The sequence below is a fragment of the Phallusia mammillata genome, chromosome 4, assembly GCF_965637545.1.
Source record: "Phallusia mammillata chromosome 4, kaPhaMamm4.hap1.1, whole genome shotgun sequence".
Classification (NCBI taxonomy): Eukaryota; Metazoa; Chordata; class Ascidiacea; order Phlebobranchia; family Ascidiidae; genus Phallusia; species Phallusia mammillata.
This window is the reverse complement of record NC_137255.1, coordinates 17437055-17460647: the sequence shown is the minus strand read 5'-3', so window position 1 is coordinate 17460647 and position 23593 is coordinate 17437055. Positions and strand designations below refer to the sequence as shown.

The 23593-nt window shown below is 38.0% G+C and overlaps 2 protein-coding genes across 4 annotated transcripts; one reads left to right on the top strand and one right to left on the bottom strand.

Annotated features, from left to right (window-relative positions):
• The first annotated feature begins 463 nt into the window (after positions 1 to 463).
• Positions 464 to 21761, top strand: LOC145222077 (S-adenosylhomocysteine hydrolase-like protein 1). Of its 3 annotated transcripts, none has more exons than XM_080088087.1 (15): positions 464 to 723; positions 7052 to 7142; positions 13543 to 13598; positions 15340 to 15528; positions 15717 to 15819; positions 17513 to 17714; positions 18009 to 18078; positions 18217 to 18263; positions 18326 to 18478; positions 18992 to 19062; positions 19465 to 19559; positions 20505 to 20672; positions 20781 to 20859; positions 21001 to 21121; positions 21270 to 21761. In XM_080088087.1, exons 1-15 carry the CDS (start codon positions 601 to 603, stop codon positions 21274 to 21276), a joined length of 1575 nt encoding a protein of 524 aa, XP_079944213.1. In that variant the 5' UTR covers positions 464 to 600; the 3' UTR covers positions 21277 to 21761. The 3 variants fall into 3 exon arrangements, with proteins under 3 accessions (XP_079944213.1, XP_079944212.1, XP_079944214.1); XM_080088086.1 differs by lacking the exon at positions 464 to 723 and adding an exon at positions 5997 to 6254; XM_080088088.1 differs by lacking the exons at positions 464 to 723; positions 7052 to 7142 and adding an exon at positions 9478 to 13437.
• Positions 21762 to 21917: 156 nt separating this feature from the next.
• LOC145222080 (GDP-D-glucose phosphorylase 1-like) lies at positions 21918 to 23588 on the bottom strand. Its single transcript, XM_080088091.1, has 4 exons — positions 23348 to 23588; positions 22825 to 23250; positions 22429 to 22634; positions 21918 to 22339 (listed from the first exon to the last, which is right to left on the bottom strand). Exons 1-4 carry the CDS (start codon positions 23544 to 23546, stop codon positions 22028 to 22030), a joined length of 1143 nt encoding a protein of 380 aa, XP_079944217.1. The 5' UTR covers positions 23547 to 23588; the 3' UTR covers positions 21918 to 22027.
• Positions 23589 to 23593: the final 5 nt, after the last annotated feature.

Here is a 23593-nt window from a genome sequence, read left to right as displayed (position 1 = left end):
TTAATGTGCTGCCATCAGCTATTTTATCTTAAGGTCAGATTTGTTTTGTTATAAATACTGGGAAATTCGATACGCTTTCCCTGAATTGTGCTGGCAGAACAATGTGAGAGCAAACAGTGACTTGTCAGCAGTAAACTGGGCCCAGGCATGCTATCCAAACAAGGCGGCAGGATAGCCCTGTCATGGTGATAAATTAAGTGTTCAGATTTACTGCTGAGAAGTTAGCATGTATGGTAGTTAATGTACCCAGAAGCACAAAAGGGTTATGGACTTATGGTTAATATTTGATGGTGCTGTATGTCATTAATTTTAACCTGAACACGACATAAGAAGTAGATGCTATAAACTATATGGCTAAATTGTTGGACAGCTCTTTGCAGTATGGTCTTGTTAGGCCACTGGCATGTTCTGGTGTATCAGTATACATCTATTTTACTGTTCTGTTTTTTTACATCGTCTTTGGTTTGTTGCAGGCAATTCTGGCTGCTTGGCTTACCAATCTGTTTATTTATTTAATTTATTAAAATATATAATCTGTATTATAAAATACACTTTTAAATATACATTTAAACTATATTGCTGTTGAGCTTATGCCCCATCATGTCAACAAAGAAACAGTCTCCTGAAACTCATGATGACAGACAAGTTCTGGAAGCACAAAAGTCATCCCAAGCAAGTTCCAATGTCAAAGGTCTTCAGCCGGAGATTGCCAATCGCATTCGGGTAAGTTTCCTTAAGCATGTGTATGAATGTGTGTTTAATATTCTGTGCAATCAGCAATAACATTCCAGTGTGGACCTGTGCTGGACAAATGCGTAGTTTAGTGTTTAAAATTTGGTAAGTTTTTAATACTTTTCTTTTTGAGATAAATTTTATGAAACAAATCTTTACGTTTACGATATATTAGAAAAAGTGCAAGCGCTTTTATACCACCACACAAGTTTTGAAAGATAAAAGTTTCACCTTAGTGGGTTTATTTCGTGGATAAAATCTCATGGGAGTTTGAAACGTTATTTTCTTGGTATTCGGTTGTTACCGCATGCTGGGAGTAGCGAGCTGGTGGTGTTTTGTAAAGTGTGATCTTTGACGACTTTGCTGAGAGTTTTCGACGAACGTTCACCTCAAGCAGAAACGGCGTTTTGAGAGCGATTACTATTCATTTGTCGCAGTTGCACTGAAAAGTTAGTGTCGAAAGATCGGATAGTCTTTAGTAGATTTAAAAGCGCGTTTCGATGTAGCACCTTTACAACTAATGAGATTTAATAGGTTCACCCGCAGCATATTGGTTGGTTTTTCGAACATTTATGTTTATCGTTTCAAACGAGTTAATACCTGGATATTTGGCTGCATATTCACATTAGAGTATTATTGCAATAGTAATACTTCATTGCTCTTTAAACCCTCGTCCAAATAGAAATGACATACCGTAGTTTATGAACCATAAATCCAAGAATTAAACATGTTAGGGAATCAAACGTAATTTAGGTGTAGCAAAACAGCCCATAATTTTCCTCAACAATCAAATACTTGCTATGGGTTAGTAAACTGTTTGCTTTCGTTTTTTCGCCACCCGACAGTCAAACGCTATATACACAGCGACGGCGCATGTTTGTCATCATGCTGGACTACGTGAACATCTCGCGAATACCTCCCATCGAACGCATAACACGTGTTTTTGTTTCTCCTTCGATTTATGTACGTCCATATTTACATTAATTTTTATCCCACGTATGTTAGATTAGCTAGCATAGTTTTGCAAGCACTCCCAATATTTGTATTACAGCTCGATAACCTCAATGGTTCTTACTAGTGATGCACCGAAGTTTCGGTTGGCCGAAACATTTCGGCCGAATCAGCTGTTTTTCGATGTTTCGGTTTCGGCCCGAACTTTTTTCGAAAATTCGGCCGAAACCGAACTTTTTGATTGCATGAAATTAATACCCAAACTTTCATTTTCGCCAATACGAAACATCATAAATTAACTATTTGTTGTATCTATAAAATACTTGCCACATTGTCTGCGAAATATTACAAGTTTAGTGAAGCTTTCGCATTGTGAAAGGGATTTTGGCTTGTCATAATTGAGTTCACTTGCATCAACTACACACGGTTCAGTTAAAAACACCCATATGAAATGCGGTTTTAGGTTCGGCCTGATTCGGCCGAAATTATTCGGCCTCGTGGCCGAATATTCGGTTTCGGCCCGAACCTTTTTAGGCGGGTTCGGTGCATCACTAGTTCTTACCACTGTTCTTGCCCCCAGTAACATTCTACGGTAAAACCTGCCACCCATACCAATTTGACACGAAACCAGTAAGCCATGCAGGTACAATGCGTACACAAAGTTATACCTATTGTGTCTAATTATGGGTAGAAATTTTAAACGTCAATATAATCAATATTGCGGCATTCGCGCTCGTACATTGTTTGATCCTCGGGGAAATGGTTTTCGCGTAAATTACAAATCCTGCTCCTGATCGATGTGACTTTGAAAAAGCCATTGTAATTGTTTAGTGAGTTAGAAGAACGTTGAAGGTTATGTGACAGGTCGCAGTCATGTGTTGTTTCGACTTTCGTAGGAATACGAAAGAAACTAAATATGGAGTGCAAAATCAGCGTATTACATTTATTGCATCTTTTGGTGAATTTTATATTACGTTGGTGCTTTATTGTGTGCCATGCTCCGCAAATGCGTTTTAAATGTTGACAGCAAATTTCACAATTGTTCCAAGGCTCCACCCGTATTGAAAGGAATTCGGAGCAAGCAAACACGTTGTTAGGCCGGAACGGGGAGTTACGCATGATAACTCTGATGTTATTTTCTTGTGAAATTTAGGTGGGCGGGCGTTGCGGTTTTGTGATAGAATATACTTCCAGGCCAGACGTAGAGCACGCGACGGTGTATTGTGTCAAATAGTTACGAGCGCTGGATAGACTGGGTTGGTGTAATTGCAAATCGCCTAAAACGCGCTCTCGTTTTAGGGTACATTACATCGAATTTATTGGTTCGAGAAACGACCTCAGATCGATATCTGTGGAACTCTTTACTATCGATTTAGACATGATAGTGCACATACACGTCAGGGAGAAAACATACGCCTTTCTTGAAATGAAACTGAAAAGCGGCTTGAATGTTGTCGGGGTAGTGACAATGGATTAAACACGTTCAATCAGTCCGGTCGCATAAAAGCTTCAGAAACTGTATCAGCAAATTCCGCAGATTGTGTGTGTTACGGTCTAGGACAGGAGTGACATTGACTGTGGGCTATCTGGTCTTTGGAGCTGTCGCCAGTGTTTTGACTAAAAATACGTTCGGTTCCCGCTTTGTCTGCACCGAAACGTGTTTGGAAAGACTGTGAATTTCATAGTGCGTTAAAGTGCATTGATGGGTGTGGAATAAAACCTCTGAGTTAATATACGTTTAATAGCAAGCGAAAGGAAATTTAAACGTGTACAACGTCCCATTGTATTATGGCCTGTATTCTTATGCTTGCGTGCGTGACTGGAAGAGTAGTACAGCAACAGCAACAGTTCGGTGATGAATTGAAGCGTGAAAGCGTTGGGGGCAAACGCCGGAACGATTCACATCCAGTCAGTGCAGGGCTTATGTCGCAGGTTTACAAAACGTCGTTGCCTCATTCAAATCAAAGCGCTCAGATGGATATAGATAGTTGTTTTGGCCTATTACCAGATTAAAGTCTTGACCGAACCCAAGGGACGTTTTTGCATTGTGATTTGGTTGTCAGCCATGATATGTAGTCGCCAGTGCTGTGGTTGCAGATCGCCCTATTAAATATTTAGCTGAGTTTATGCAGATAGGTGTTTTAATGTGATCTGATTATTTAACGTCGTTGTCAAAATGGTCTATGTTATAACAGTAATATCTAGTCTAGTCTTGTCTTTTGTTTTATCAGTGTCGACACGGTAAGTGCACAAAATATCACTTTAAAAGGTTTTTTGTTGCTGCCTACAAAGGGTTTTAGTCGTTTGTGTTTAAAGTGAGCATCGCGACCGAGACGTTTGTCCGAAGGCATACAGACTAAATCGTTGAAAAAAGACACGTTGATTAAATGGGATGAAAATCGTACTAAATACAACCACTTAATGAACGTAATAACAAGTTCCCAACAGTTCATTCACATCGAAAGCGAAAGTAAATACGTTTCCGCATATGTCAACAGGAGCATCTTAAGTTATGTACACAAACCCTAAACCCATAGTCGTTTAGCGTGAATTTGAGTTATTCCTACACAAATCCATCGTTAGCATCCGGTTCACACTTGGTTCAAGATGGAGTGTTTAGCATACAAAGTCGTTTTTCATTAATTCAACAAGAGGCGTTTTTAAGGCTTTTTAATTTTTGTTGGTCGCTGTAGAAATGTAACTGTCTACGGTGACTATTTTCAAATTCCGGATCACACGTCCGGTGATTTTAAGCTGTTGCCTATCCTGCAAGACACCATTAATCGTGAAAATGTGTGAGGCTTCTGTATGTTAGTCGTATGTTAGACTTGGGAATCATACTGTCTAGATTGCCAAGTGTTGATGGGAATAGCTCCGCTATTTTTGTCACATCCCGAAAAAAACGAAAGACTAAACTCTGCGGTAGACCGGAGTCAGTGGTATTTGCTATATGCCTCAAGGAGCACGGACAGACCATGTCAACCACGGTAAACGTAGCGAGGAGGCCGAATTTTAAGTGTCCCGATGCCTAGCTGTAAGGTTAGTTCTACTCCAAGCGAAACAACCACTAGAACAGAAAACCGCTTGTTCGCGAGAGCGCCCTTAAAAGTACTTGGCTAGCACACGAAGAGAGTGATTATTCGATATACTGTTGATATGTGTGTACTTGTGATAAACTAATAAGTGCACTATAAGTGACGAGTTTTTAAATCTGCAGGAGACTGAATTCGCTGAATCGTAAGTCAGAAATAGATTTTGAAGACCCCCCAACCATTCCTCATGCAAAATTTGTAGTAGGCAAGAAATACACCGCATTCAATGGATGTTTTAACGACTGCAACGTATTAAACAAATACGCTGTATTGTTGTGTTTAGTACTTCAGGTAGATGCCTTTCTTGATGTTTTTGACAAGAGTTACGTCATGTGACGAGGTGCAATTCAGACCACTCCAGATTGCCCATGACATCACAGAACAGGAAGGTCTGACAGTCGTCTGCGCCAGTTGCAGCGCGTGATTGAGCCCAGGCAGGCACTATTTGCCTCCAAGTTTTGGACAGACAGTTTTGGACAGTAGTTTGCCTTTACTTAAAATAAACAAAACAAAGCTTTTCTGATATGGGTGCCAAAATTTTAAAAGAATTGCATAGTTTAAAGGTATACATGTGGCAAACAGAAAATTGGTGTTGCAAATCACATTGCTTGTGTCTATTGTTACATGGATAAAATGACAGGTGTTTGATTTCAACTATTTCTGTTCATCTATTACAAGTTAGATTTCCAATAAAATATGTTTGTTGGCAGGTAAAACATCAGCATAAAATGTAATGCATCAGTTCAGTAAAATCCTATAGGTCACATTACTAATTTATGCAACACAGGTGTGAGGGGAATTTTGTTTGATGTATGGCATTTGGTGACAATAGTAGATTTGTATATGTTGTCAGTACTAATGCAGACTTTTTATAATCCTTACATGTATTAGTAGTATGTTGTATGTACAATGTGTAATGTTTTTATTTTATTTTAGTGAAAGTCTACTTAGGTTTTGTTTCATGCTGATTTGGTTACAACAAATTTTTGTTTTATTATGGCACTGGGAAGTACATCTATTTAGTGATTTGTGTGTGTGTTTTTAGGGTAACATGCATTGACTACCTCTATTTAACATAAACAAGTGGCAAACACCTTGACCAGGACATTTCTTTTGCTAACTCAGCAACTAGTCCATCAAAATTGATTTTGTTCATGTTATTTTTTTGCAATGTTATGTATAAAATATTAATAATGTGTAATTTTCTGGTTAACAGACGTAAATTGAATAATTGGCATTTGAAAAACCTATAATGCAATGAGTACCATGGAGGAGCAACACAGTATGGAACTGCGTCCATTGTCGCCAAGATGTGATGTTGCAGCAAAAGCTAATGACCAACATGTGTCTCAAGAGCTGGAGGAGAAAAGGAGACAGTTAAGAAGACAGATCAGCAAAAATCGGAGGCTGTTTTCACGTGGCCTCTCTGTAAGCAGATTAGACAGTATTGAGAGTACAGCTAGTGTAGACAGCACAGAGGTAATATACTTTTCTGGTGATGCTAAAGTATGTATAATAACTTAAGACACTAACAACTTAAGCTTGCTATTTGCCCCCCTTCTGATTCCTTCGAAAAAACTGCAGTTGATCATTTTGTTACCTTTTCTTATGTATTTTATGCATCCTGCTGCTGCAGGGTTATGAATTTAATACAGGTCATTGGAAGCGCATAGGGAAGTTCCAAGTCGTCCACAGTTGCTCATCTGCATGTCATTGACGATTGACTATTCCTATAGCAATACGTCATTAATGTGTCATCAAGTAGCACAAAGTTATAATAGACTACTTTAGTCTTGACAAGTATATCAAGTCATGACATTACATTTCTGCATAAAAGCTGGCAACCATATGTTAAGAATTGGACTACAACTGTTTAGGCTTAACATTAACAACACATATGTGAACGTACATTTTTAACGGATGTAAGCGCATAGTACTAAATAATGTCTTTTAGAAACTTTGACTACTGTCGTGTTGAAAGTTGTCTTACAAATCCTATAGTTAAAGTACATAACTTAACATACAAATGAGACATTGCCAGAGACTGACGCTGGTAATTGGGGGCAACTATGCGGAACGCGTGTTTTAGCCCAAAAGTGGTGGGCTGTAACTTTTGTGGTAAAATAAGTGTTATGTGCCTTTAGAGTTTCACAATACCTAATAGCCTGCTTAAGGATGATCTTCAGTAAACCCCCGCAATTCTCTAAACAATAAGAAGTAATCCTGAACAAACGCGAATTGACACCAAACTAAATTCCACATCTTTACTTTTGCAGCAAATCTCATTCGTTGAGGACAAAAAGGTCCGCAAGAAGCGATCTATGTCAAGATCTGTGTCTGCTTCGTCAGCGGACAGCTTCAGCTCAGGTGCGTAAGATTTCTGTTGCTGTAGTTAGCTACGTTTATGTTAACATAACTCATTAAGGGTAAAACATACATTTGGGTTAGATCACGAACTCTCACATAAAATATTATAACGTTAGCCAAATAGCTGCTGCAGCAGAAGACTTCCAAAAACTTTACAGTCGTATCTCAAATGTTACATGTTGTTTTTTGAAATCTGATGATATGTTTGTCCGCGCAATACTACGTGTCTCTCCTTAGTGGTTATAGAAACAGAGCTAGCATACCCACAAGGCGGCGCTACTGCGTCTGTTTACGTCGATCAGTGCAGCCTAAGAAAGATGTACTGGGAAACGAGTAAATGTGTCAAATCAGTGCGTCGACATGCAAGGCTCGTTAAATCAAGTCGTTTAACGATTTCCTTTGCAAATGTGAGATGTGCAGCTAGTACTGGTGCTATTTATGTTGGTTTCCAGTAAATATCTGTTAGTTTAGCCAATAAAATTCGGTTGAAGTTTTTGCCAACACATGAAAACAGGGCAGCGTTTTATTTAACCCAAAACTTACTGATTACAAACTGTAAGTTGCAAGGCGGCAGTTTGTGTCAAGTGAAAGTCAGCTTGAAAATTTGCTTCGACCTAGTACCATCTTACAACATCCTTGCTTGACTTTTCTTTTTCGCTCTACCACAATGGGTTTAAACTCAAATTTAAAGAGGCCAGTTATTGTGCACTTTGCGGTTATGTATTTGAGAGTACGTGCATATTTTAGTCTTACTTTTGATACAAGTTTTATTCTTCACCACTATTTCATTACAAGGCAAACGCTTGTTCCGCAACATGTGCAGGGCCTACAAAGTGAAATATGATCTTGATTAGTTATTACTATCAGTAGCCTACCGACTTCTTTGGGAACCTTCATCAGTGGTATTTTAGTTGTTTGCTAAACTATGTGTAAGTTATTGCAGAGAGAATACTTTGAAGCTTTTATGAGTTTACCAACTGGCAAACAAACACTCTCGAGTTGAGATTCCTTTAACCCGGCGTTTTTCTTGATGGCGACGCCCGCGTCTTACTGACGCTTAACTCGAAATACCAAGTCAAAGGCACAAAGGAGCATGGATTAATTTTTAACTGAAGGCCGCCCGAAGGCATTGTTGCACGGATTTCTGCTACAATCAGCACCTACCCAAACAGTTTCACAGCAAAAATATGTTTTTCTTGGTACTACAGATGAACTTTATTGTGGTAGTATTGCAATATTTTTGCCCTTGTTGCTGGAAAAAGATAATTACAGAGGTTTTGCTTAAGTCTGACCTGGTCACGTTTAGTTTCGGATCTAAATATTGATAACCAAGAGACTGATGGATATTTTCAAGTCCGTAGAAGTCTAAAAGACTAAAAGCTGGCATTGCGTGAAATCTACGATTGATTTGTTTAGTTTGTTTTTTCAGTCAGTTTGGTCAGTGCGTTATGACTCGTATTGAGGCCAAGTCTTTAAAAACAGGCTAAGCGAAAATGGAAGTTTTCTTTGATCTCATTGATATGAAAACTTTGTTGATTTTAAATCAAAGTCACGATGGTAGTGATGCGTGCATTCTTAAGAGCCTTTAGCGGTGGCCAAGTGGCAAACAAAGTAAACTGGATGCTTCTGTGGTATTTGCTGCTAAAAATTGTTTTTCTTGGTGGTTTATTCCCATACCACTGGCCTTATTTTCTTAGTCCTAAAACACTAATCTAGCACGTTTTGTAGTTACAATCCCGTTGCAATAATCACGATCAGTTGCAATTTGCAAAATAGGGAATTTCCCCCGTTGATTTCGTGGCTTTTCGCCCCGGCTTCGACCACACAATGAAGTATTGAAAGTGTGCCATGAATAATTCACCACAATAATTGCTGGCTGGCATCTTTGATCTTTTGCGTACTTGTAACCTCAAGGACGAACGAAATATGTGTACCGCGCCTTATATGAAAAGTTTTACATTGCAAAGATGTTTCCAAGCGCTGGTTAGTATTATAACACCCGAGTAACAGAATGTTTAAGGGTATCTGCGCACCCTGTGATACGCTTTGCTGCACCAGGGCGTTCTGCTTTTGCTCAGTCAGCGAAAAAGGAAATGAGCCTTTTGAACTTGATGTAGCTGTGGTTTTTGGTACGGTCGAGCAATTGAGTGTATTTCACTTTCAGCCAAATGCCACAACAGAGTTTGCAATACACACGTACATTGAACGTAAAGCATGGTTTAATACAAGAAATGTTAGTTGTTGTTACTTCTTGGCTTCAGTTGTGTTGACGCTATCGCGTTAACTGCGAGGCCCTAAATTGTAAACACACCTGTTAAATAATTTTTTTGTATTGTGAGAAAGATTACTGTTGACGTAAAGAACGTATTGACGAAACCTGATACTATATGGCACTTGGTCTTTTGTGTCTTCCTGTCCTATGTGTGCTTGTCATGAAAACAATATGCCCGATGACCTCAAAACATTGCCTACGCGTTGACACCAATCATCTTTTGACCACTGGTATGACCTGCTGCTTTCAATGGTGAATTCAACTTTTTACAGTTTACCGCTTGTACAAGGATCAGTAGAAATAAATGAAGCATGCATTGACAATCGATAATGCTAATTTCAATTCTTGCACTAGATTTGTAAATCGCGTCCTTCGGGGAACCGCCAGGTCACTTAAGGTTGAATTCTGGAATACGGCGAACTCAATGCGCCATCTTTCTCTAACTTTCTACTGGGAATTGGTTTGGATCGATATTTACAAAGAGGAAAGTCATGTTTAAACCCAATAAAAATAGCACATCTAGATTACGGTAATACTGTATGTAAGGCAATCTGCAATCTGTATTTCTGTATTTGTGAGATGCAAACTAAACGCAACGTTGGTTTTGCGAGGTTTAAGAGGAACTGAGCAGTTTTAAACATGCAGGATAATAATTACCGTGTATTTCAGAAGAGTTTTTATACTTCATAGTTTAAAGTCAATGCTTTTTGTGTTGTCACACTGGTGTGCTAGAATGTTGGATATTTGCAAAAGGTTTGTCCGTTTTCCATGAGTGCACCGTTTCATAAAGCTGTCAGTTTATTGAGGCGCGATTTATTGTCATTCGGAATTACGCTACATTCCTGGGCCTGATAACACCGAAAAACACGCGAGTGTGTGTTCTTACGCCCATCGGCTTGTACTGAAAAGCTAGTTTTGGTCAACACAGCTGTCGAAGACAAAACTCCTTGAGCTGATTTATGGGCGCACTGTAGCGCAACAGTGGCTTATGTGCCTACAACTCTTTACCTCTGTACTGTGATGGTACACCAGGCAAGTTATTGTGCGTTCCTTACTTGAACAGTGTTCAAATTCAACAAATATTTCTATGTTGCTTTTAATGCAAACTCGACTAGATTTTTACAGTTTTGGAAAGAATAAACGTTTTAACTTGGGAGATGGCAAAACTGGGTTTGTTTGATCCACCCATTGTTGCCTGGGTCGGTCTGTTTTGCTTCGTGTATTTTTCTTTTGCAACGTCAATTCAAGTTATGATTGAACAAGGGTCATTAAGTTCATGGGCAAACACCATTCGGCGCCCTAGAACGAAATGGATTTATCCGTATTGTTTCCATAGCCCTGCCTTTCAACCGAGTTGCACTACTTAAAGTTGGCGTCCCGCTGGTGGCATCACGCTGTCCGCCCTTGGGTATTTTTTATTATTTGTTGCTAGATTGGCCAAAGCGGATTTTTGCAAAGCCAAGTTCAACACAAAAAGCTGGAATTTCAATTGTAAATTGCACAATACAGGGAGTGCATTTTGAGTTCACAGATCGCTGAGTTGTGATAAATCTCTAGGCCTTTTCCCAAGCAACCCATGTCCGTTGGGCCCGTCGGCTTCGTTCAAATAAAAGTATGGGCAAAAAAGATGAAGTGACCACAATACACGGGTCTGTTTATGAGAAAGATAACGGCCCAAAACACGTGGTCGTGAAGCTATTACCAATGATGACAGAAGCATTTGTCAAGCGTCTGACAATAAAACTTGTGGCATTTCATCTAATTAAGTCGTTGCATTCCTTATTTGCCTGATGTGAAAAGGTAAAACGCATTTAGCAAACGTGTAGCGTTATGTTTTTGTTTGGCGATCATGACCGACGTTGTTGCTACTTACCGCATAACATTTTGTCGCCTACATGAACCCATATAACTCATAGGAAACATCAGCGCTTGTACCAATAATTTACGGCGGTGCTGACAAATTCTGTGAGTAATTGCCTCGTTTTACGACTCAATATTGCCTGCTGGGTTTTGGTGGTTGGGCATTTTCGCGAAGGCGTCACACTGTCTTGCATCGTTTACGTCAAAATATGCAATTCACACACGGTGTAACCATCCTTGGCGGGGTCAGGGCTTTACAGGTTACTGTTGGGTGCCTTAAATGTTCATTGGGACAATACTTACTTCATATTGACCCTTTTGTCCTTGTCAACTAATGCATACAAGGGGCGCCTAACCAACGAAGTTTGCGCAAACCATTGCAGCGATTTAAAGCAATTAAAATCCAAAGTTGATGTCGTTGCCCCGGGGCTTCTTTAGTTAAGCAGCGGACAAGCTCAACCGTTACTGCGCGATTGGGGACAGTTCCTGTTGCTAAGCAACATGTCATGTTTGCCTTTCTCACCAGGGTGGCGGATCGGCGCTGGTTATAACACTGTCCGGGAAGAACATGTTGACATTCTGTCAGTGGCATTTTTGGGGTTAAACGCACTTCTGTTTTGCTGTGTGCTACGGCCTGTAAGATTAGGTTGCGATTTTGTGTCGCTCCTAAGAAAATCTGCAAAACACAAAGTGGATGAAATGTTTTGGTAGAAGCTCGGTTCCAGTACAGATTAGACTAAGATCAATATGTAGAGCACAAAAATATTGGCGTTTGTTGCAATTTTCTGATAACCGTGGTTTAGATTATGGACAGTTTGATGAAGTCATCGATAAGATTTCTAAGCACACAGAGAGAAAGCCCTGTGCTCCACTAATATGCTCTAGTCCGTAACTTGCGTCGGCTTTGTGCTAAAAACAGATAATAGATCAACGAATCTACGCCCCTCAACCAATTTATCGCAATGCATCGTTCATAAAGTCAATTAGAAAAACGACACAAGGAAAATTGCATTGGTTCTGGTGAAGAGATCAACGCAGACGTGGCCCTTACATTTGTTTGATGGAAATCGCATTCCGGCCGATACGTACAGCGATAAAGCTTGGGCGCGTCTTTGATTTATTAGTGTCTGTATCTTCGTGTCGTAAAAACACATAATGGCGTTTAGCGAATGTGCAAAAATTGCCACAAAAACTTGAATTTGTCTTTTGTTGTAATAAATGTTTCCCAGTTCTGACCCCAACGAACTTCATTAAGACTGCATGTCTAGTCGATCTCAATTCGTCCCGAAATATTGATTGCAATCTCTTGCTGTGTTTATGGGCTTGGTTCCAGTTTTCTAATCACCCTTCAAATTTACAGTGTTCGAATTTGGTTCTGTGATTGGGTGCAATCGGCAGTGGACTGTTCTGTCTCCCAAAATTCCCACTCTGCCCTGTCTTTGAATCTAACAGCAGTATGCGCTATGAGATCGGGGATATTCTCAAACCCTAAATCCAGGCCAACAATGAGTATAATCTGAAAATTTTCATTTCAACGACCACCCTTGGCTGGTGATTGTATTGATCGAGGCTTTCTGGAGATAGTGAGTGCCTCGTTCGTCTCGGGCCACAACATTGAACAGTGTCTTATGCGCAAGGGTTCCATCTGTTCTAGCGTATTTCGTTTTAGCCATTTAAATGTGTGATAAGTGTACGTTCGTGTATGTGATTTTCATAGCAGAAAAAACGGAATATATGCATTAGAGAGCTGCTTGTCAATTAGATTTGCAAACGAAACAACGTCAGAATAGTGAAACAAAGCAACATCCGTTTTGGAGTCTTCTGGACTATACCGTTTTTTCGTTTCCTGTACTGTTGCTACTTGTCATCTTCTGGTCTGTTTTTTAGCATGTGTTTTAATTCTTAGTGTGAATAGCCACACATAAATGGCAAGTTAAAATCTAGAAACAATCTTGCTGTAAAAGCTACTTCCATGCAAAATGACAGAGGGGCAAAAAATTAAAAATGGGTTTCTTTCTGAACCGCTTGAGGTTCATTTTGACGTTGCAATATCTGACTCTGACAGCGATGAGAAAAATCCACTTATAAACACAAGACGAAAGAGCAAAGAAATTCGAAGGCCAAGTATAACACTATCCAGAGAGTTTTCAACAACGAGTACAGGTAACTTCAGGGATCATAAATCTAATTAGGGTCCATAATGATTCTTTTGATCCTTTTTAACACCCTATTTGTAGTGTGAAGTCATAGCATTTTTACTTTTTTTAGCATCCTACTCAAGTTCAGAAGATGAAGATGATGTTTCACCAAGAGAAAAAAGTCAGGTTCGTACTTGGTACTTTGCACGTTTAATTTTCATTTTAATATGTTTGTGCATTTTTAATTATGTGTTTTAATTGTTGTGAATTATCTGTCATCTGTATTAAAAATTTTATTATGGGTCCCCTTCCCTGAAGGGGACACATTGTTTTTGTCCGTATTTTTTTTTCTTTTTTTCTTTTTTTCTTATTTTCTTTTTTTCTTTTTTTCTTTTTTTCTTTTTTTCTTTTTTCTTTTTTTCTTTTTTCTTTTTTCTGTCTAACGCTGGTTTGTGAGACGCATTTGGTCAAGAAAGAGTGCTTCAAATTTATTCAAATTTGGACATATGTTAGATATTAATCCAAACTTGGTCCACCTGAAGTTTGACCCCAAATTACCCAGCGGTTCACCCACAGGCCCCCGAAACGTAAAATTTTTAACGCTGGTTTGTAACGCTTGTTTAGTGAAGAAAGAGTGCTTCAAATTTATTGAAATTTGGACATATGTTAGATATAAATCTGAACTTGGTCCACCTGAAGTTTGACCCCGAATGACCCAGCGACACACCCACAGGCCCCCGAAACGTAAATGTTTCTAACGCTCATTTGGTCAAGAAAGACACTGTAGGCAGAAGTCCCAAGAGAGTACGTTTACGAATAATAGGGCAGAGCGGGAGGGCTCAGCTTGACGTTGGACAGACGTTTTACGAGACGTCGTTTCGGTGATTAGAAAAATCAGCTGTTTTGCACAGCAATGCTATGTCGTTTTATTAAGTTATCACTCACATTTTCAGTTTTGACAAAGGTTTCACACCTATGACGTGATTTAAACCTAATAAGCGTGCTTCGGTTTCGTATATGTCAAGCAAAACTTTGTTAAACAAACTAAATATGAAAAAATAAACTTGACTTTTTTGCAAGATAAAAGTTTTTTTTAAATGCTTAGTGTCAGGTTGGCCGCTGCATGACCACGGGTTACTTATGGTCAATTAGTAGGTATTACTAACACAGTTCAGAACTTTCTTACGTCATAACGTAGCGTTTTTTTTTTTGAATCAAATACTCAAGGCATGTATATATTAGGTCAAACGGTGTTGTTGAACACCAAGGACGGCGTGTTATTGAAAACGGTGTCAAAAGGTCAAACAGTCGTTTGGTGTGTACACCCTAAAGGTTACTACAGGTCAATGGTACTCGTTTGCGAAACAAAGTTAAATGAAAAACTCGTTTTGCGAAACAAAGTTAAATGAAAAGTTATGTATACACTTGCAGCAAATCGCTTTTTAATTGTCTGTAACACAACTGTTACAGCTTTCTAGAAAAAAATTGTGTTTAAAACCCGACCTTGGACGACAATATCTGGGTCAAAGCAAGAGATTAAATTGAAAGTATTTGTTTCGTTCTTTTTTATTGTTTTTGTAATTATACGACAATAATAGTGCAAAAAAATACAAACAAATTTTTTTTATTGTTGGGTTAATGCTTTCTAAAAATTTGTCCTTAAGAATTAAAAAATCACCGCAACATTTGTTTACCATAAATCCGCAAAAACACGCATGTGGGGACCCATTAGTTTTTGTTTACAAAAACAATCATATGTGTAGATCAAATGATATGTATAGTAAATTGGTAAATAGCGTATAGAATATATAAAATGGAAGTATATCAGAAAGCCACCATTCTAGTATTTAAAAAAAGTAACTTTTGTCATAAAACCCTTGTAGGTATATTACTAGATTAAATATGCTGGTGACTTTTATTCTTCCAGAGCAACTCCAAAGGCTTTTCTGACTTCTGCATCAGGAACATAAAACATGCTGACTTTGGAAGGCGTGAGATTGAGATCGCTGAGCAGGAGATGCCAGCGTTGACTGACTTACGGCGCAGAGCACAGGCTGATAAACCTTTAAGTGGTGCCAAGATTGTTGGATGCACTCACATCTCTGCTCAGTCAGCTGTAAGTAATAACTATTTGAACGCCAAACATTTGTCCTAAATGAGGAGTTGACCCCCCTTGATATTTTATGAAATGTATATTTGGTCTGCATTAAAATACTCCCTTGGTACTTCATTATATTTATTAATATGGATAAGGGGTTTGTAACTGATTACCAATGACTGGCATCTCTATACCAATTTTTACAGGTACTTATTGAGACACTGACTGCCCTAGGAGCTAAAGTGCGGTGGTGTGCCTGCAATATTTACTCAACACAAAATGAAGTTGCAGCTGCTTTAGCTGAAGCAGGTAAGCTGATTGTGGTGCTTGAAAGGAGGTCAAGTTGTTTTAACTCTTTTTTTTCTTTGCACATTTTGGTCAGGAGTTTTTTATGCATGTTCACTGAGAACTTTTTGCTGAAGTTGGCCCATCAATAGACTTGCATGGTCTCAAAGTTTGAATTAAATAGACAAACAAGATCACTGTCTAATTACTGTTATGCTGGAATGGTTTAAATCAGCGATTCTGAACCTTTTGGGTGTAGTTTCCCTTTTCCACAAAAGTCAATCACCAATGTATAATTTTCTTAAATTTTCATGTTATTGTTTTGTGCCATATATTAACAGTACTCAACTTTATTCGATTTACAATACTTGCTTTGATGCCAAATAATCTGATTTATGACTGTAGCGACCTGCTAGCTATCTGTTTATTCGATTAGAGTGTAAGCTAATTAGCAAAACTGAGAGATTCTATGCATTAAACAACAGGTTGCCAGTGAGTTCTACCTTACCGCTGTGATGAGTCTTATTTATTCTCATTTGCCTATCCTGAAGTAAAGTGCAATGCCACTGCATTTTATATGGTTAGAATTATATTTAGCAAAACACCGGATCAGAAAATTCACCTAGAGATGCTGACTGGACAAATGCGCTTTACTACATAACTGAATATAAAAGGGATGAGGGTTCCGAGTGTTTATGGCTATTTGTGTGACCAAGTTCTTGTTGCTTATTTCAAATGTTCCTTTGACTTACCGTGTTATATCATAAAATGATGTAATCATGTAACAATGACCTTACATATTCAAGTAAAACTTAAAACAACAATTAAGGTACCATTGACTAATACATTTTTCCCCCATAATTTCCCACCTGTTAAGGACCACTGGTTTAAATATTCTCATTGCAACCATGTGTATTGAGACACACATTTGAGCCCACAGAATCAATTATGCCACAAAATGCTGAAAGGAAGTAAGGGTTCCTATAGTAATTGATTACCCATGGCCATAGTAGGATGTTGTAGTTTTGCAACATATTACCTACATCAGTTATTCCCTGCTACCCTTGAGCCGTAAATAGTTTACCTAAAATATTATAATTAGAATTAACTTTTTGTGAATATGTTTGTGCATATTATTCAGTGTGCATATCTGTGTCATATTTAGTTTAGTAACATTTCAAATGTTCATGATGCAAGAGTATGTAGTGATAGCTGTTGTAGTGTTGCCCTTTTCAGGATTGCTGATAATAGGTGGTACATAAACACTGTATGAAACCTCCAAATGATGGTTTAGAAACCACTAACTTCTGTGGTCTATATAAATGACAATAGAGTCATTACAGTTTTGTTTTTGTTTAATTGACACAAAAAATCATGTTTGAATGTTGGGTTAAATTGGGCATTGCAATAGTTGTCCATATCATAAGTTCAGACAGTAATTTCTGAAATATTGCATTTGGTAAATTAAGTTAGTGTGTTAAACAAAGATATGTGACTAATATAAAGGTTGTTGCTGCCAGGCATAATATCAACCTTACAGAGGTTTTCTGGCAATTGTATTTTTTATACCTACGCTTTGTTGTCCTATACAGATCGCCTTCTTTAGGGTAAATCACACTGAGTTATAATACAGTGACAGATAGTTCCCTATGCACAAAAGATTGCTTGTTAACAAAAAGTGGATTCCACAAACTTAAAAATGTTTTTATTTACCCAGGATATTCTGTCTTTGCGTGGAAGGGAGAAGAAGAGGAAGATTTCTGGTGGTGCATCGAAAAGTGCATCACTTCTGATGGGTGGCATCCAAACATGATTCTTGATGATGGGGGAGACTTGACACATTCTATTATCAAAAAATACCCGACCATCTTCCGTGGAATGAAGGGAATTGTAGAAGAGAGTGTCACTGGAGTTCACAGGTGAAAATAAATTGTTGTCACCTTTTATGCCTAAAACTTTAGAGAACTTTTTTGGCAATGTTTCACCTTTGCAGTTTCAATTTGCTTGTGTCATGTGCATTTATGACTATGATCAATTGACAATAGAACTCATGTCTTAAGTCATTAAGAAAAGTGCGTGAATCACCTTATGAACCTAATAGTGGTTGAGTCATATACTGTCCAGTGTTTCCCATATGCCTGTTTTGTTCATCATTTATACGATTTTATGTTTAAGATGGGAAATTAGTTCATAGACATTCTTTCATTGTGCAGATTGTATCAACTTGCAAAAACAGCAAAACTCAGCATCCCTGCTATGAATGTCAATGACTCTGTCACAAAGGTAAAAATAAGATGTAATTAATCCTTGAACATTTCGGTAGCCAAAAAAGTGTATTTTTTACACTGAAGTATTTTCAGGCACAGAATTGCATTTATGCACTAAATTTAAACATCTAAAATGTGTTCATTTGTTTTGTAGCAAAAGTTTGACAACCTTTATTCTTGTCGTGAGTCAATTTTAGATGGGTAAGTCATGATTAAGGTTTCGACCACAGTGAGCACCCTATTTAGCATTTTGTTTTCTACAGACTGAAAAGGACCACTGATATTATGTTTGGTGGAAAGCAGGTTGTGGTGTGTGGATATGGTGAAGTTGGAAAAGGTGTCTGCTCTGCGCTGAGAGGATTAGGATCAGTTGTGTATGTCACTGAAATAGATCCCATATGTGCTCTACAAGCTTGGTAAGGGTCCTATGAGATTGTCGCAAATATAATTTCTTCCTCAAGATGCAACACAAAAATATTTGTGTAAATGTAATCTGCAAAAAATAATTTTAAAATGTTTCAAATACAATAGTGCAAAGATAGATAAATTTAACTTTATTGAAGATTTTATTTTTTAACCTGCCATTTAGTTTTTCGTTACCTGTGTATGTGGTAAAGCAGGGGTCGGCAACCTTTTTTGCACTGCGGACCGTTTTTGAAACTAACATTTTTATCGCGGACCGGTCTTCAAAAAACTACAAATATTTAGCAATAAAAACGCCTAGGCAAAATGTTTTATAGCATTTAACCTAAAAAATTATACGGACTGGTAACGAACTCCTCGCGGACCGGTACCGGGCCGCGGACCGGCGGTTGCCGACCACTGTGGTAAAGGAAATCCGAAATTACTGGTTTACTGGTTTACTGGTTTTGTAAGTCAATAAAAGCGAGTTTGCTCTGTCAAAACTAACAACCACATTGTTTGTGCAGTATGGATGGAATTAGAGTAGTGAGACTGAACGAAGTAGTACGAAGTGGCGACGTTTTCATTACATGCACCGGTAAGAACCCACCTAAACCAAACAATTGTTATGATTCAACACACTTAAGTGTTACGACAGTTTTAAATGGAGATATTATTGACGGTGCATACAACTGAAGAAGTGTAGAGCTGTAGGATTTCAATTAATGTTTCAGTCATTGATGAACATGCATAAATCAAAGCCAATATCTGCTTTATGAAATTGAGGTTACTTTTTTGTTTGGGTGTCCATCTATCGCATGTTTTATTTGTTCGGACACAAGTTGAAGCGTCTGAAATATCGTGTATTTGCTTTTTCAAACACCACGGCAGTTTTGTTTCTCTTTAAGTTACTTTCGTGTCTGGCGTTGCTACTACAAAATTCTTTTGTAATGTTTGTCCATGTGAAAAATGTTATCCAATGGCTTTGTATTCCCACCAGGTAACAAGAATGTGATCAGCCGAGAGAGCTTGGACCGCATGAAGAGTGGAGCGATTGTGTGCAACATGGGACATAGCAACACTGAAATCGACGTGGTAGGTTGTATGCAGATTCGGTTTAAATAGATTTTGAAACCTACACTGGTCGTTTATGCGTTTGTGGCGCCTATAATTTCAAAACAAAAAAAGAACTTACAACTTTATAGGTTCGTGTTTTCTTGAAAAGATTTGCCAAAAGTTAAACCTTTTTAATATCCAAATACCCCCTTTTTGTCCAATACATCCAGTCCTAAATACCGTTGTATTGATTAAGGACGCCGCAAATGACAGCTATTAGGGCTTGTCGAGCCTATTCACTTTCCGAGTACTTTTTACCGAGCATCTCCGTGCTCCGTCGAGCATTAGACTTGTTGTTCTACAAAAATGCATCAGACATCGCATAGTAAAGTTTTTCATACTATTTTACAAAAATAGTTAAAGCGCGTCAGTTACGCTGCCTAAATTCCTTCGAAAATCTGACTTGACTTTGGTGGTTCGTCATGCAAGCGGGGGAAATCATGAAATAAGACTTGATATACAAATTGCAAATTTCTATTTTGTTCGCATTAAGGCATGTTCCAGGATTTAACTATGCAGACCGATGACTTGTAGTTTTTGACAATTTCAGTAACCAACATATTTTTGTCATAAATCGACGATTTAAGTCTGTCGTTACAGTAATTTAAGCGTCTTTGGCCAAACAGAACAACTCTACCCATCATTAACAGCAAGTAAACATTGTGTGCATTTTGATAATTCATGCTTAAGCTGTTTCGTCAATCTATTGCTCAGTAGGTCAGCAGCATACAATTAGCGCAAACAATGCGGTTAAAGGATTTCCTGGAAATATTTAGGTGAAAGCGTGCGAGTTTTTGCAAGCAGTAGGCCTAATTCTGACTATCTTACTTTAAGTAGGAGATAGTCAAACGTCCAAACTCTCGCCCTTCAATGTCATTTGCAGTGAAATACTTTGTGAAGTATATTGTCAACTTTTAATTACAGGCAAGCCTGAAAACGAATGACTTGACATGGGAGAAAGTTCGTTCGCAAGTGGATCACATAATTTGGCCAGACGGAAAAAGGGTAGTGCTGCTTGCAGAAGGAAGGCTTCTTAACTTGAGCTGCTCAACAGTGCCATCATTTGTCCTTTCCATCACTCACTGCACACAAGTATGTATTTTAAATGCCACCACTGTGCACCCTAAACTAGTTTTACAACTTCTTGCAGTGTCCAAAGCTAATTCGGGCAAAACTTGAAAATATTTTTTCGTTTTGTAGGCTTTGGCTTTGATTGAGTTGTTCAATGCCCCAGAGGGAAGATATAAACAGGATGTCTATCTACTTCCAAAGAAAATGGGTATGTAAAATTTGCTGTAACTACTTTTTCCCAATTACGGTATCTTACATTCATGGCAACACAAGAACCAAACAATTATTTCCAAACTCTGTGCTTTGGTTCATAAGCATTTTTGCTTTATACATTCAATCTTTTGTTTAGACGAATACGTAGCAAGTTTGCATCTGGCAACATTCGATGCTCATCTTACTGAACTTTCTGATGACCAAGCCAAGTACCTTGGGTTAAACAAGTCTGGCCCATTCAAGCCAAACTACTACAGGTAAGTACCAGCAAAATGCATCAAATCAGGCTATGGTATTAGACTTTAAAAGAGTTGCCTTAGTTACAAGTAACTGAAATATGTACATTGTAGATTAGAATAAAATATGACACCTACCTGTTTTAAATCCATGTTTTTTCTTATTCAGGTACTGAAACCAAGAACACTCCATGCTCATTTACCATATACTTGTTCCATACATTGGTGCCCAAGTTTCACTGTGTGTAGCCCCACATAACCCAACTATTGTAGGCTGCCTTTAAAAATGCTGACAACATAACGACCAACCTAGTGTCTAGTACCTCAATTAAACAATGTCTAAACATTACCCTGGAAAATACATTGGGCAGAACTGTTGATGCGTCAGCCATACATAGTGTTATCACAGTGTGTGTGGTATATATTGAACTGTTGGTTTTGTCATGTAGTTCTTGCATCATTGAATTTGTACGTAGCACACAATTTCATGTGTGTATGAGTGTGTTTAATTTTTTGTGTGCAATTTTTTTGATCAGAACAAAATAAAATCAAGTAAAAATGCTGAAATTGTTTTATTGTCACATGCGGATATATTAAAGTCTACTTGACGCTTTGGTTGTGTTTAAAAACTTGGTGCCAATAAATTTGTGCAGCTATCGTTCATATTTTTGTGTAATGCACAATGACAAAGTTTGAAACAGCAAAATTAGTACATGTGTAGTCTAGTGTGGTGGCAGGAGCTATTTGGTATGATAAACTGATATGTTTAATTTTGCATACTTTGTGGGTAATGTTTGTCATGTTGGTTCAGATTCAATTGTTTTAAATACTGACAGTATGGATTTTATTTTGCAGTAATATTTATTGCACATCAAAACTGCCACAGACACTGAGTAAAAATGCATATGCACCTACATTAACAACTCCCTACATGTTTTTAATTTCATCAATAAGTTGCATAAAGTCAGTTCTGTCTAATCCAGCTTCCATCAAAACTTTCTTGGCCTTTGCAAACGTAAGTGATGTAAATTCTGCTTCAGTTTTGACTGGAAATTGACCACCAACCTCTACACAAGCAACATCAAAACAGGGCGATGGTGTCAGATCTTTCATGGACTTCCGTGGCCATAGAAATATTCTTGTGTCAATGTTTGATTTGGTAGACCTTGTTATCTCTATATTGTATGGTACTTCTCGCTTATGGAACATTTCGGTAATGCTTACAACTTGTTTTGCAACCTGCAATGTTAGACAAATTAAATTGCAAAGATTTGCTAGTTTTGACACACACAAAGTTTCTACGACAAAAATATAGTTTATTATGTTACCTCAATTCGTTTCAACGCATCCATAGGGACATGGAACAAAAATCCCAAATTCATATAGCTCTTTTCGATGATAAAACAATGGTCTTGTAAAAGTGTTGATGAGTCCAAGTCATCAATAAAAAGTTTAAAATTAAACAACATTGCATGGTAGTGAAGGTGATTTACTGATGCCCATGCATAGAGGCTGTTGAATCCAACTCGAAAATCTATTCACAAAAATAATATTTTTTTCATGTTTAAAAAACATTTTTTGTCATTCTACAAGCATTGTTTTGATGAACTCCAAGCAGTTATTACTATATTATTCTACAAAAAAGAAAATTTGCATCACTGAAATAAGTTCTGGTGATGACAAAACAACAAATGAACTAAATGTGTTTTAAAACATAATTTTACCTGGTCTTGAACTTAGTTGCACAACATCCATTGCCATAAGAAGTGAAATAGTTGTTAACCTTTGTGGCTGACAGGTGGAACAACTTGGTATTACCAAAACATGGCAGTTGTCAATTGGGCTAATGTTTACAGCAACTAGGTTATCATTACTGTGATCAGTTGCATCAATGTGATTATTTTTCTTGTAAATTCCTACAGCTGTGTCATCTCCAGGTTTGAGGTTGAATAGTATTTCATTGTTTTTTATTTTGGTAAAGTTAAACTGATTTGGCGAAAATTTTTGATTCATAGAGTCAAATGCTTCTCGTTTTCGGCGATTAAATCCTCTTTGTGGATTAAGCTGGGCAACATAACTGGCACTTTCATCTGATATATCTCCGCTTAACACTTTATACTCACAGTCAGAAAGTGTGTACTTCAAAATACCTGCACAACAAGTAAAATATTGGATCGATTGATATAAACATGTGGAATAAATTACAACTGTCGGTTAACTCTTGCAATGTTAATTAAAGTACCCCACCTGAATCTTCTGCCTTCTTCCATTTCTCATGTAGTATTTTATCGAAGTTGCTACATGAGGCGTTTTGTCCATTCCAGTCATTTGGTGTATCTATCAAATCGTCGCCAGAATAGCAAAATCCAACAATGGTTTCACAGTCACTCTGTAAACCATTCATGATGACTGTACACAATACGTACTTCGCGGGTCGCGTCAACATTTGCGTCTGCAGTTACTGCTACGTCACCAAGCACACCGTCATGGTGC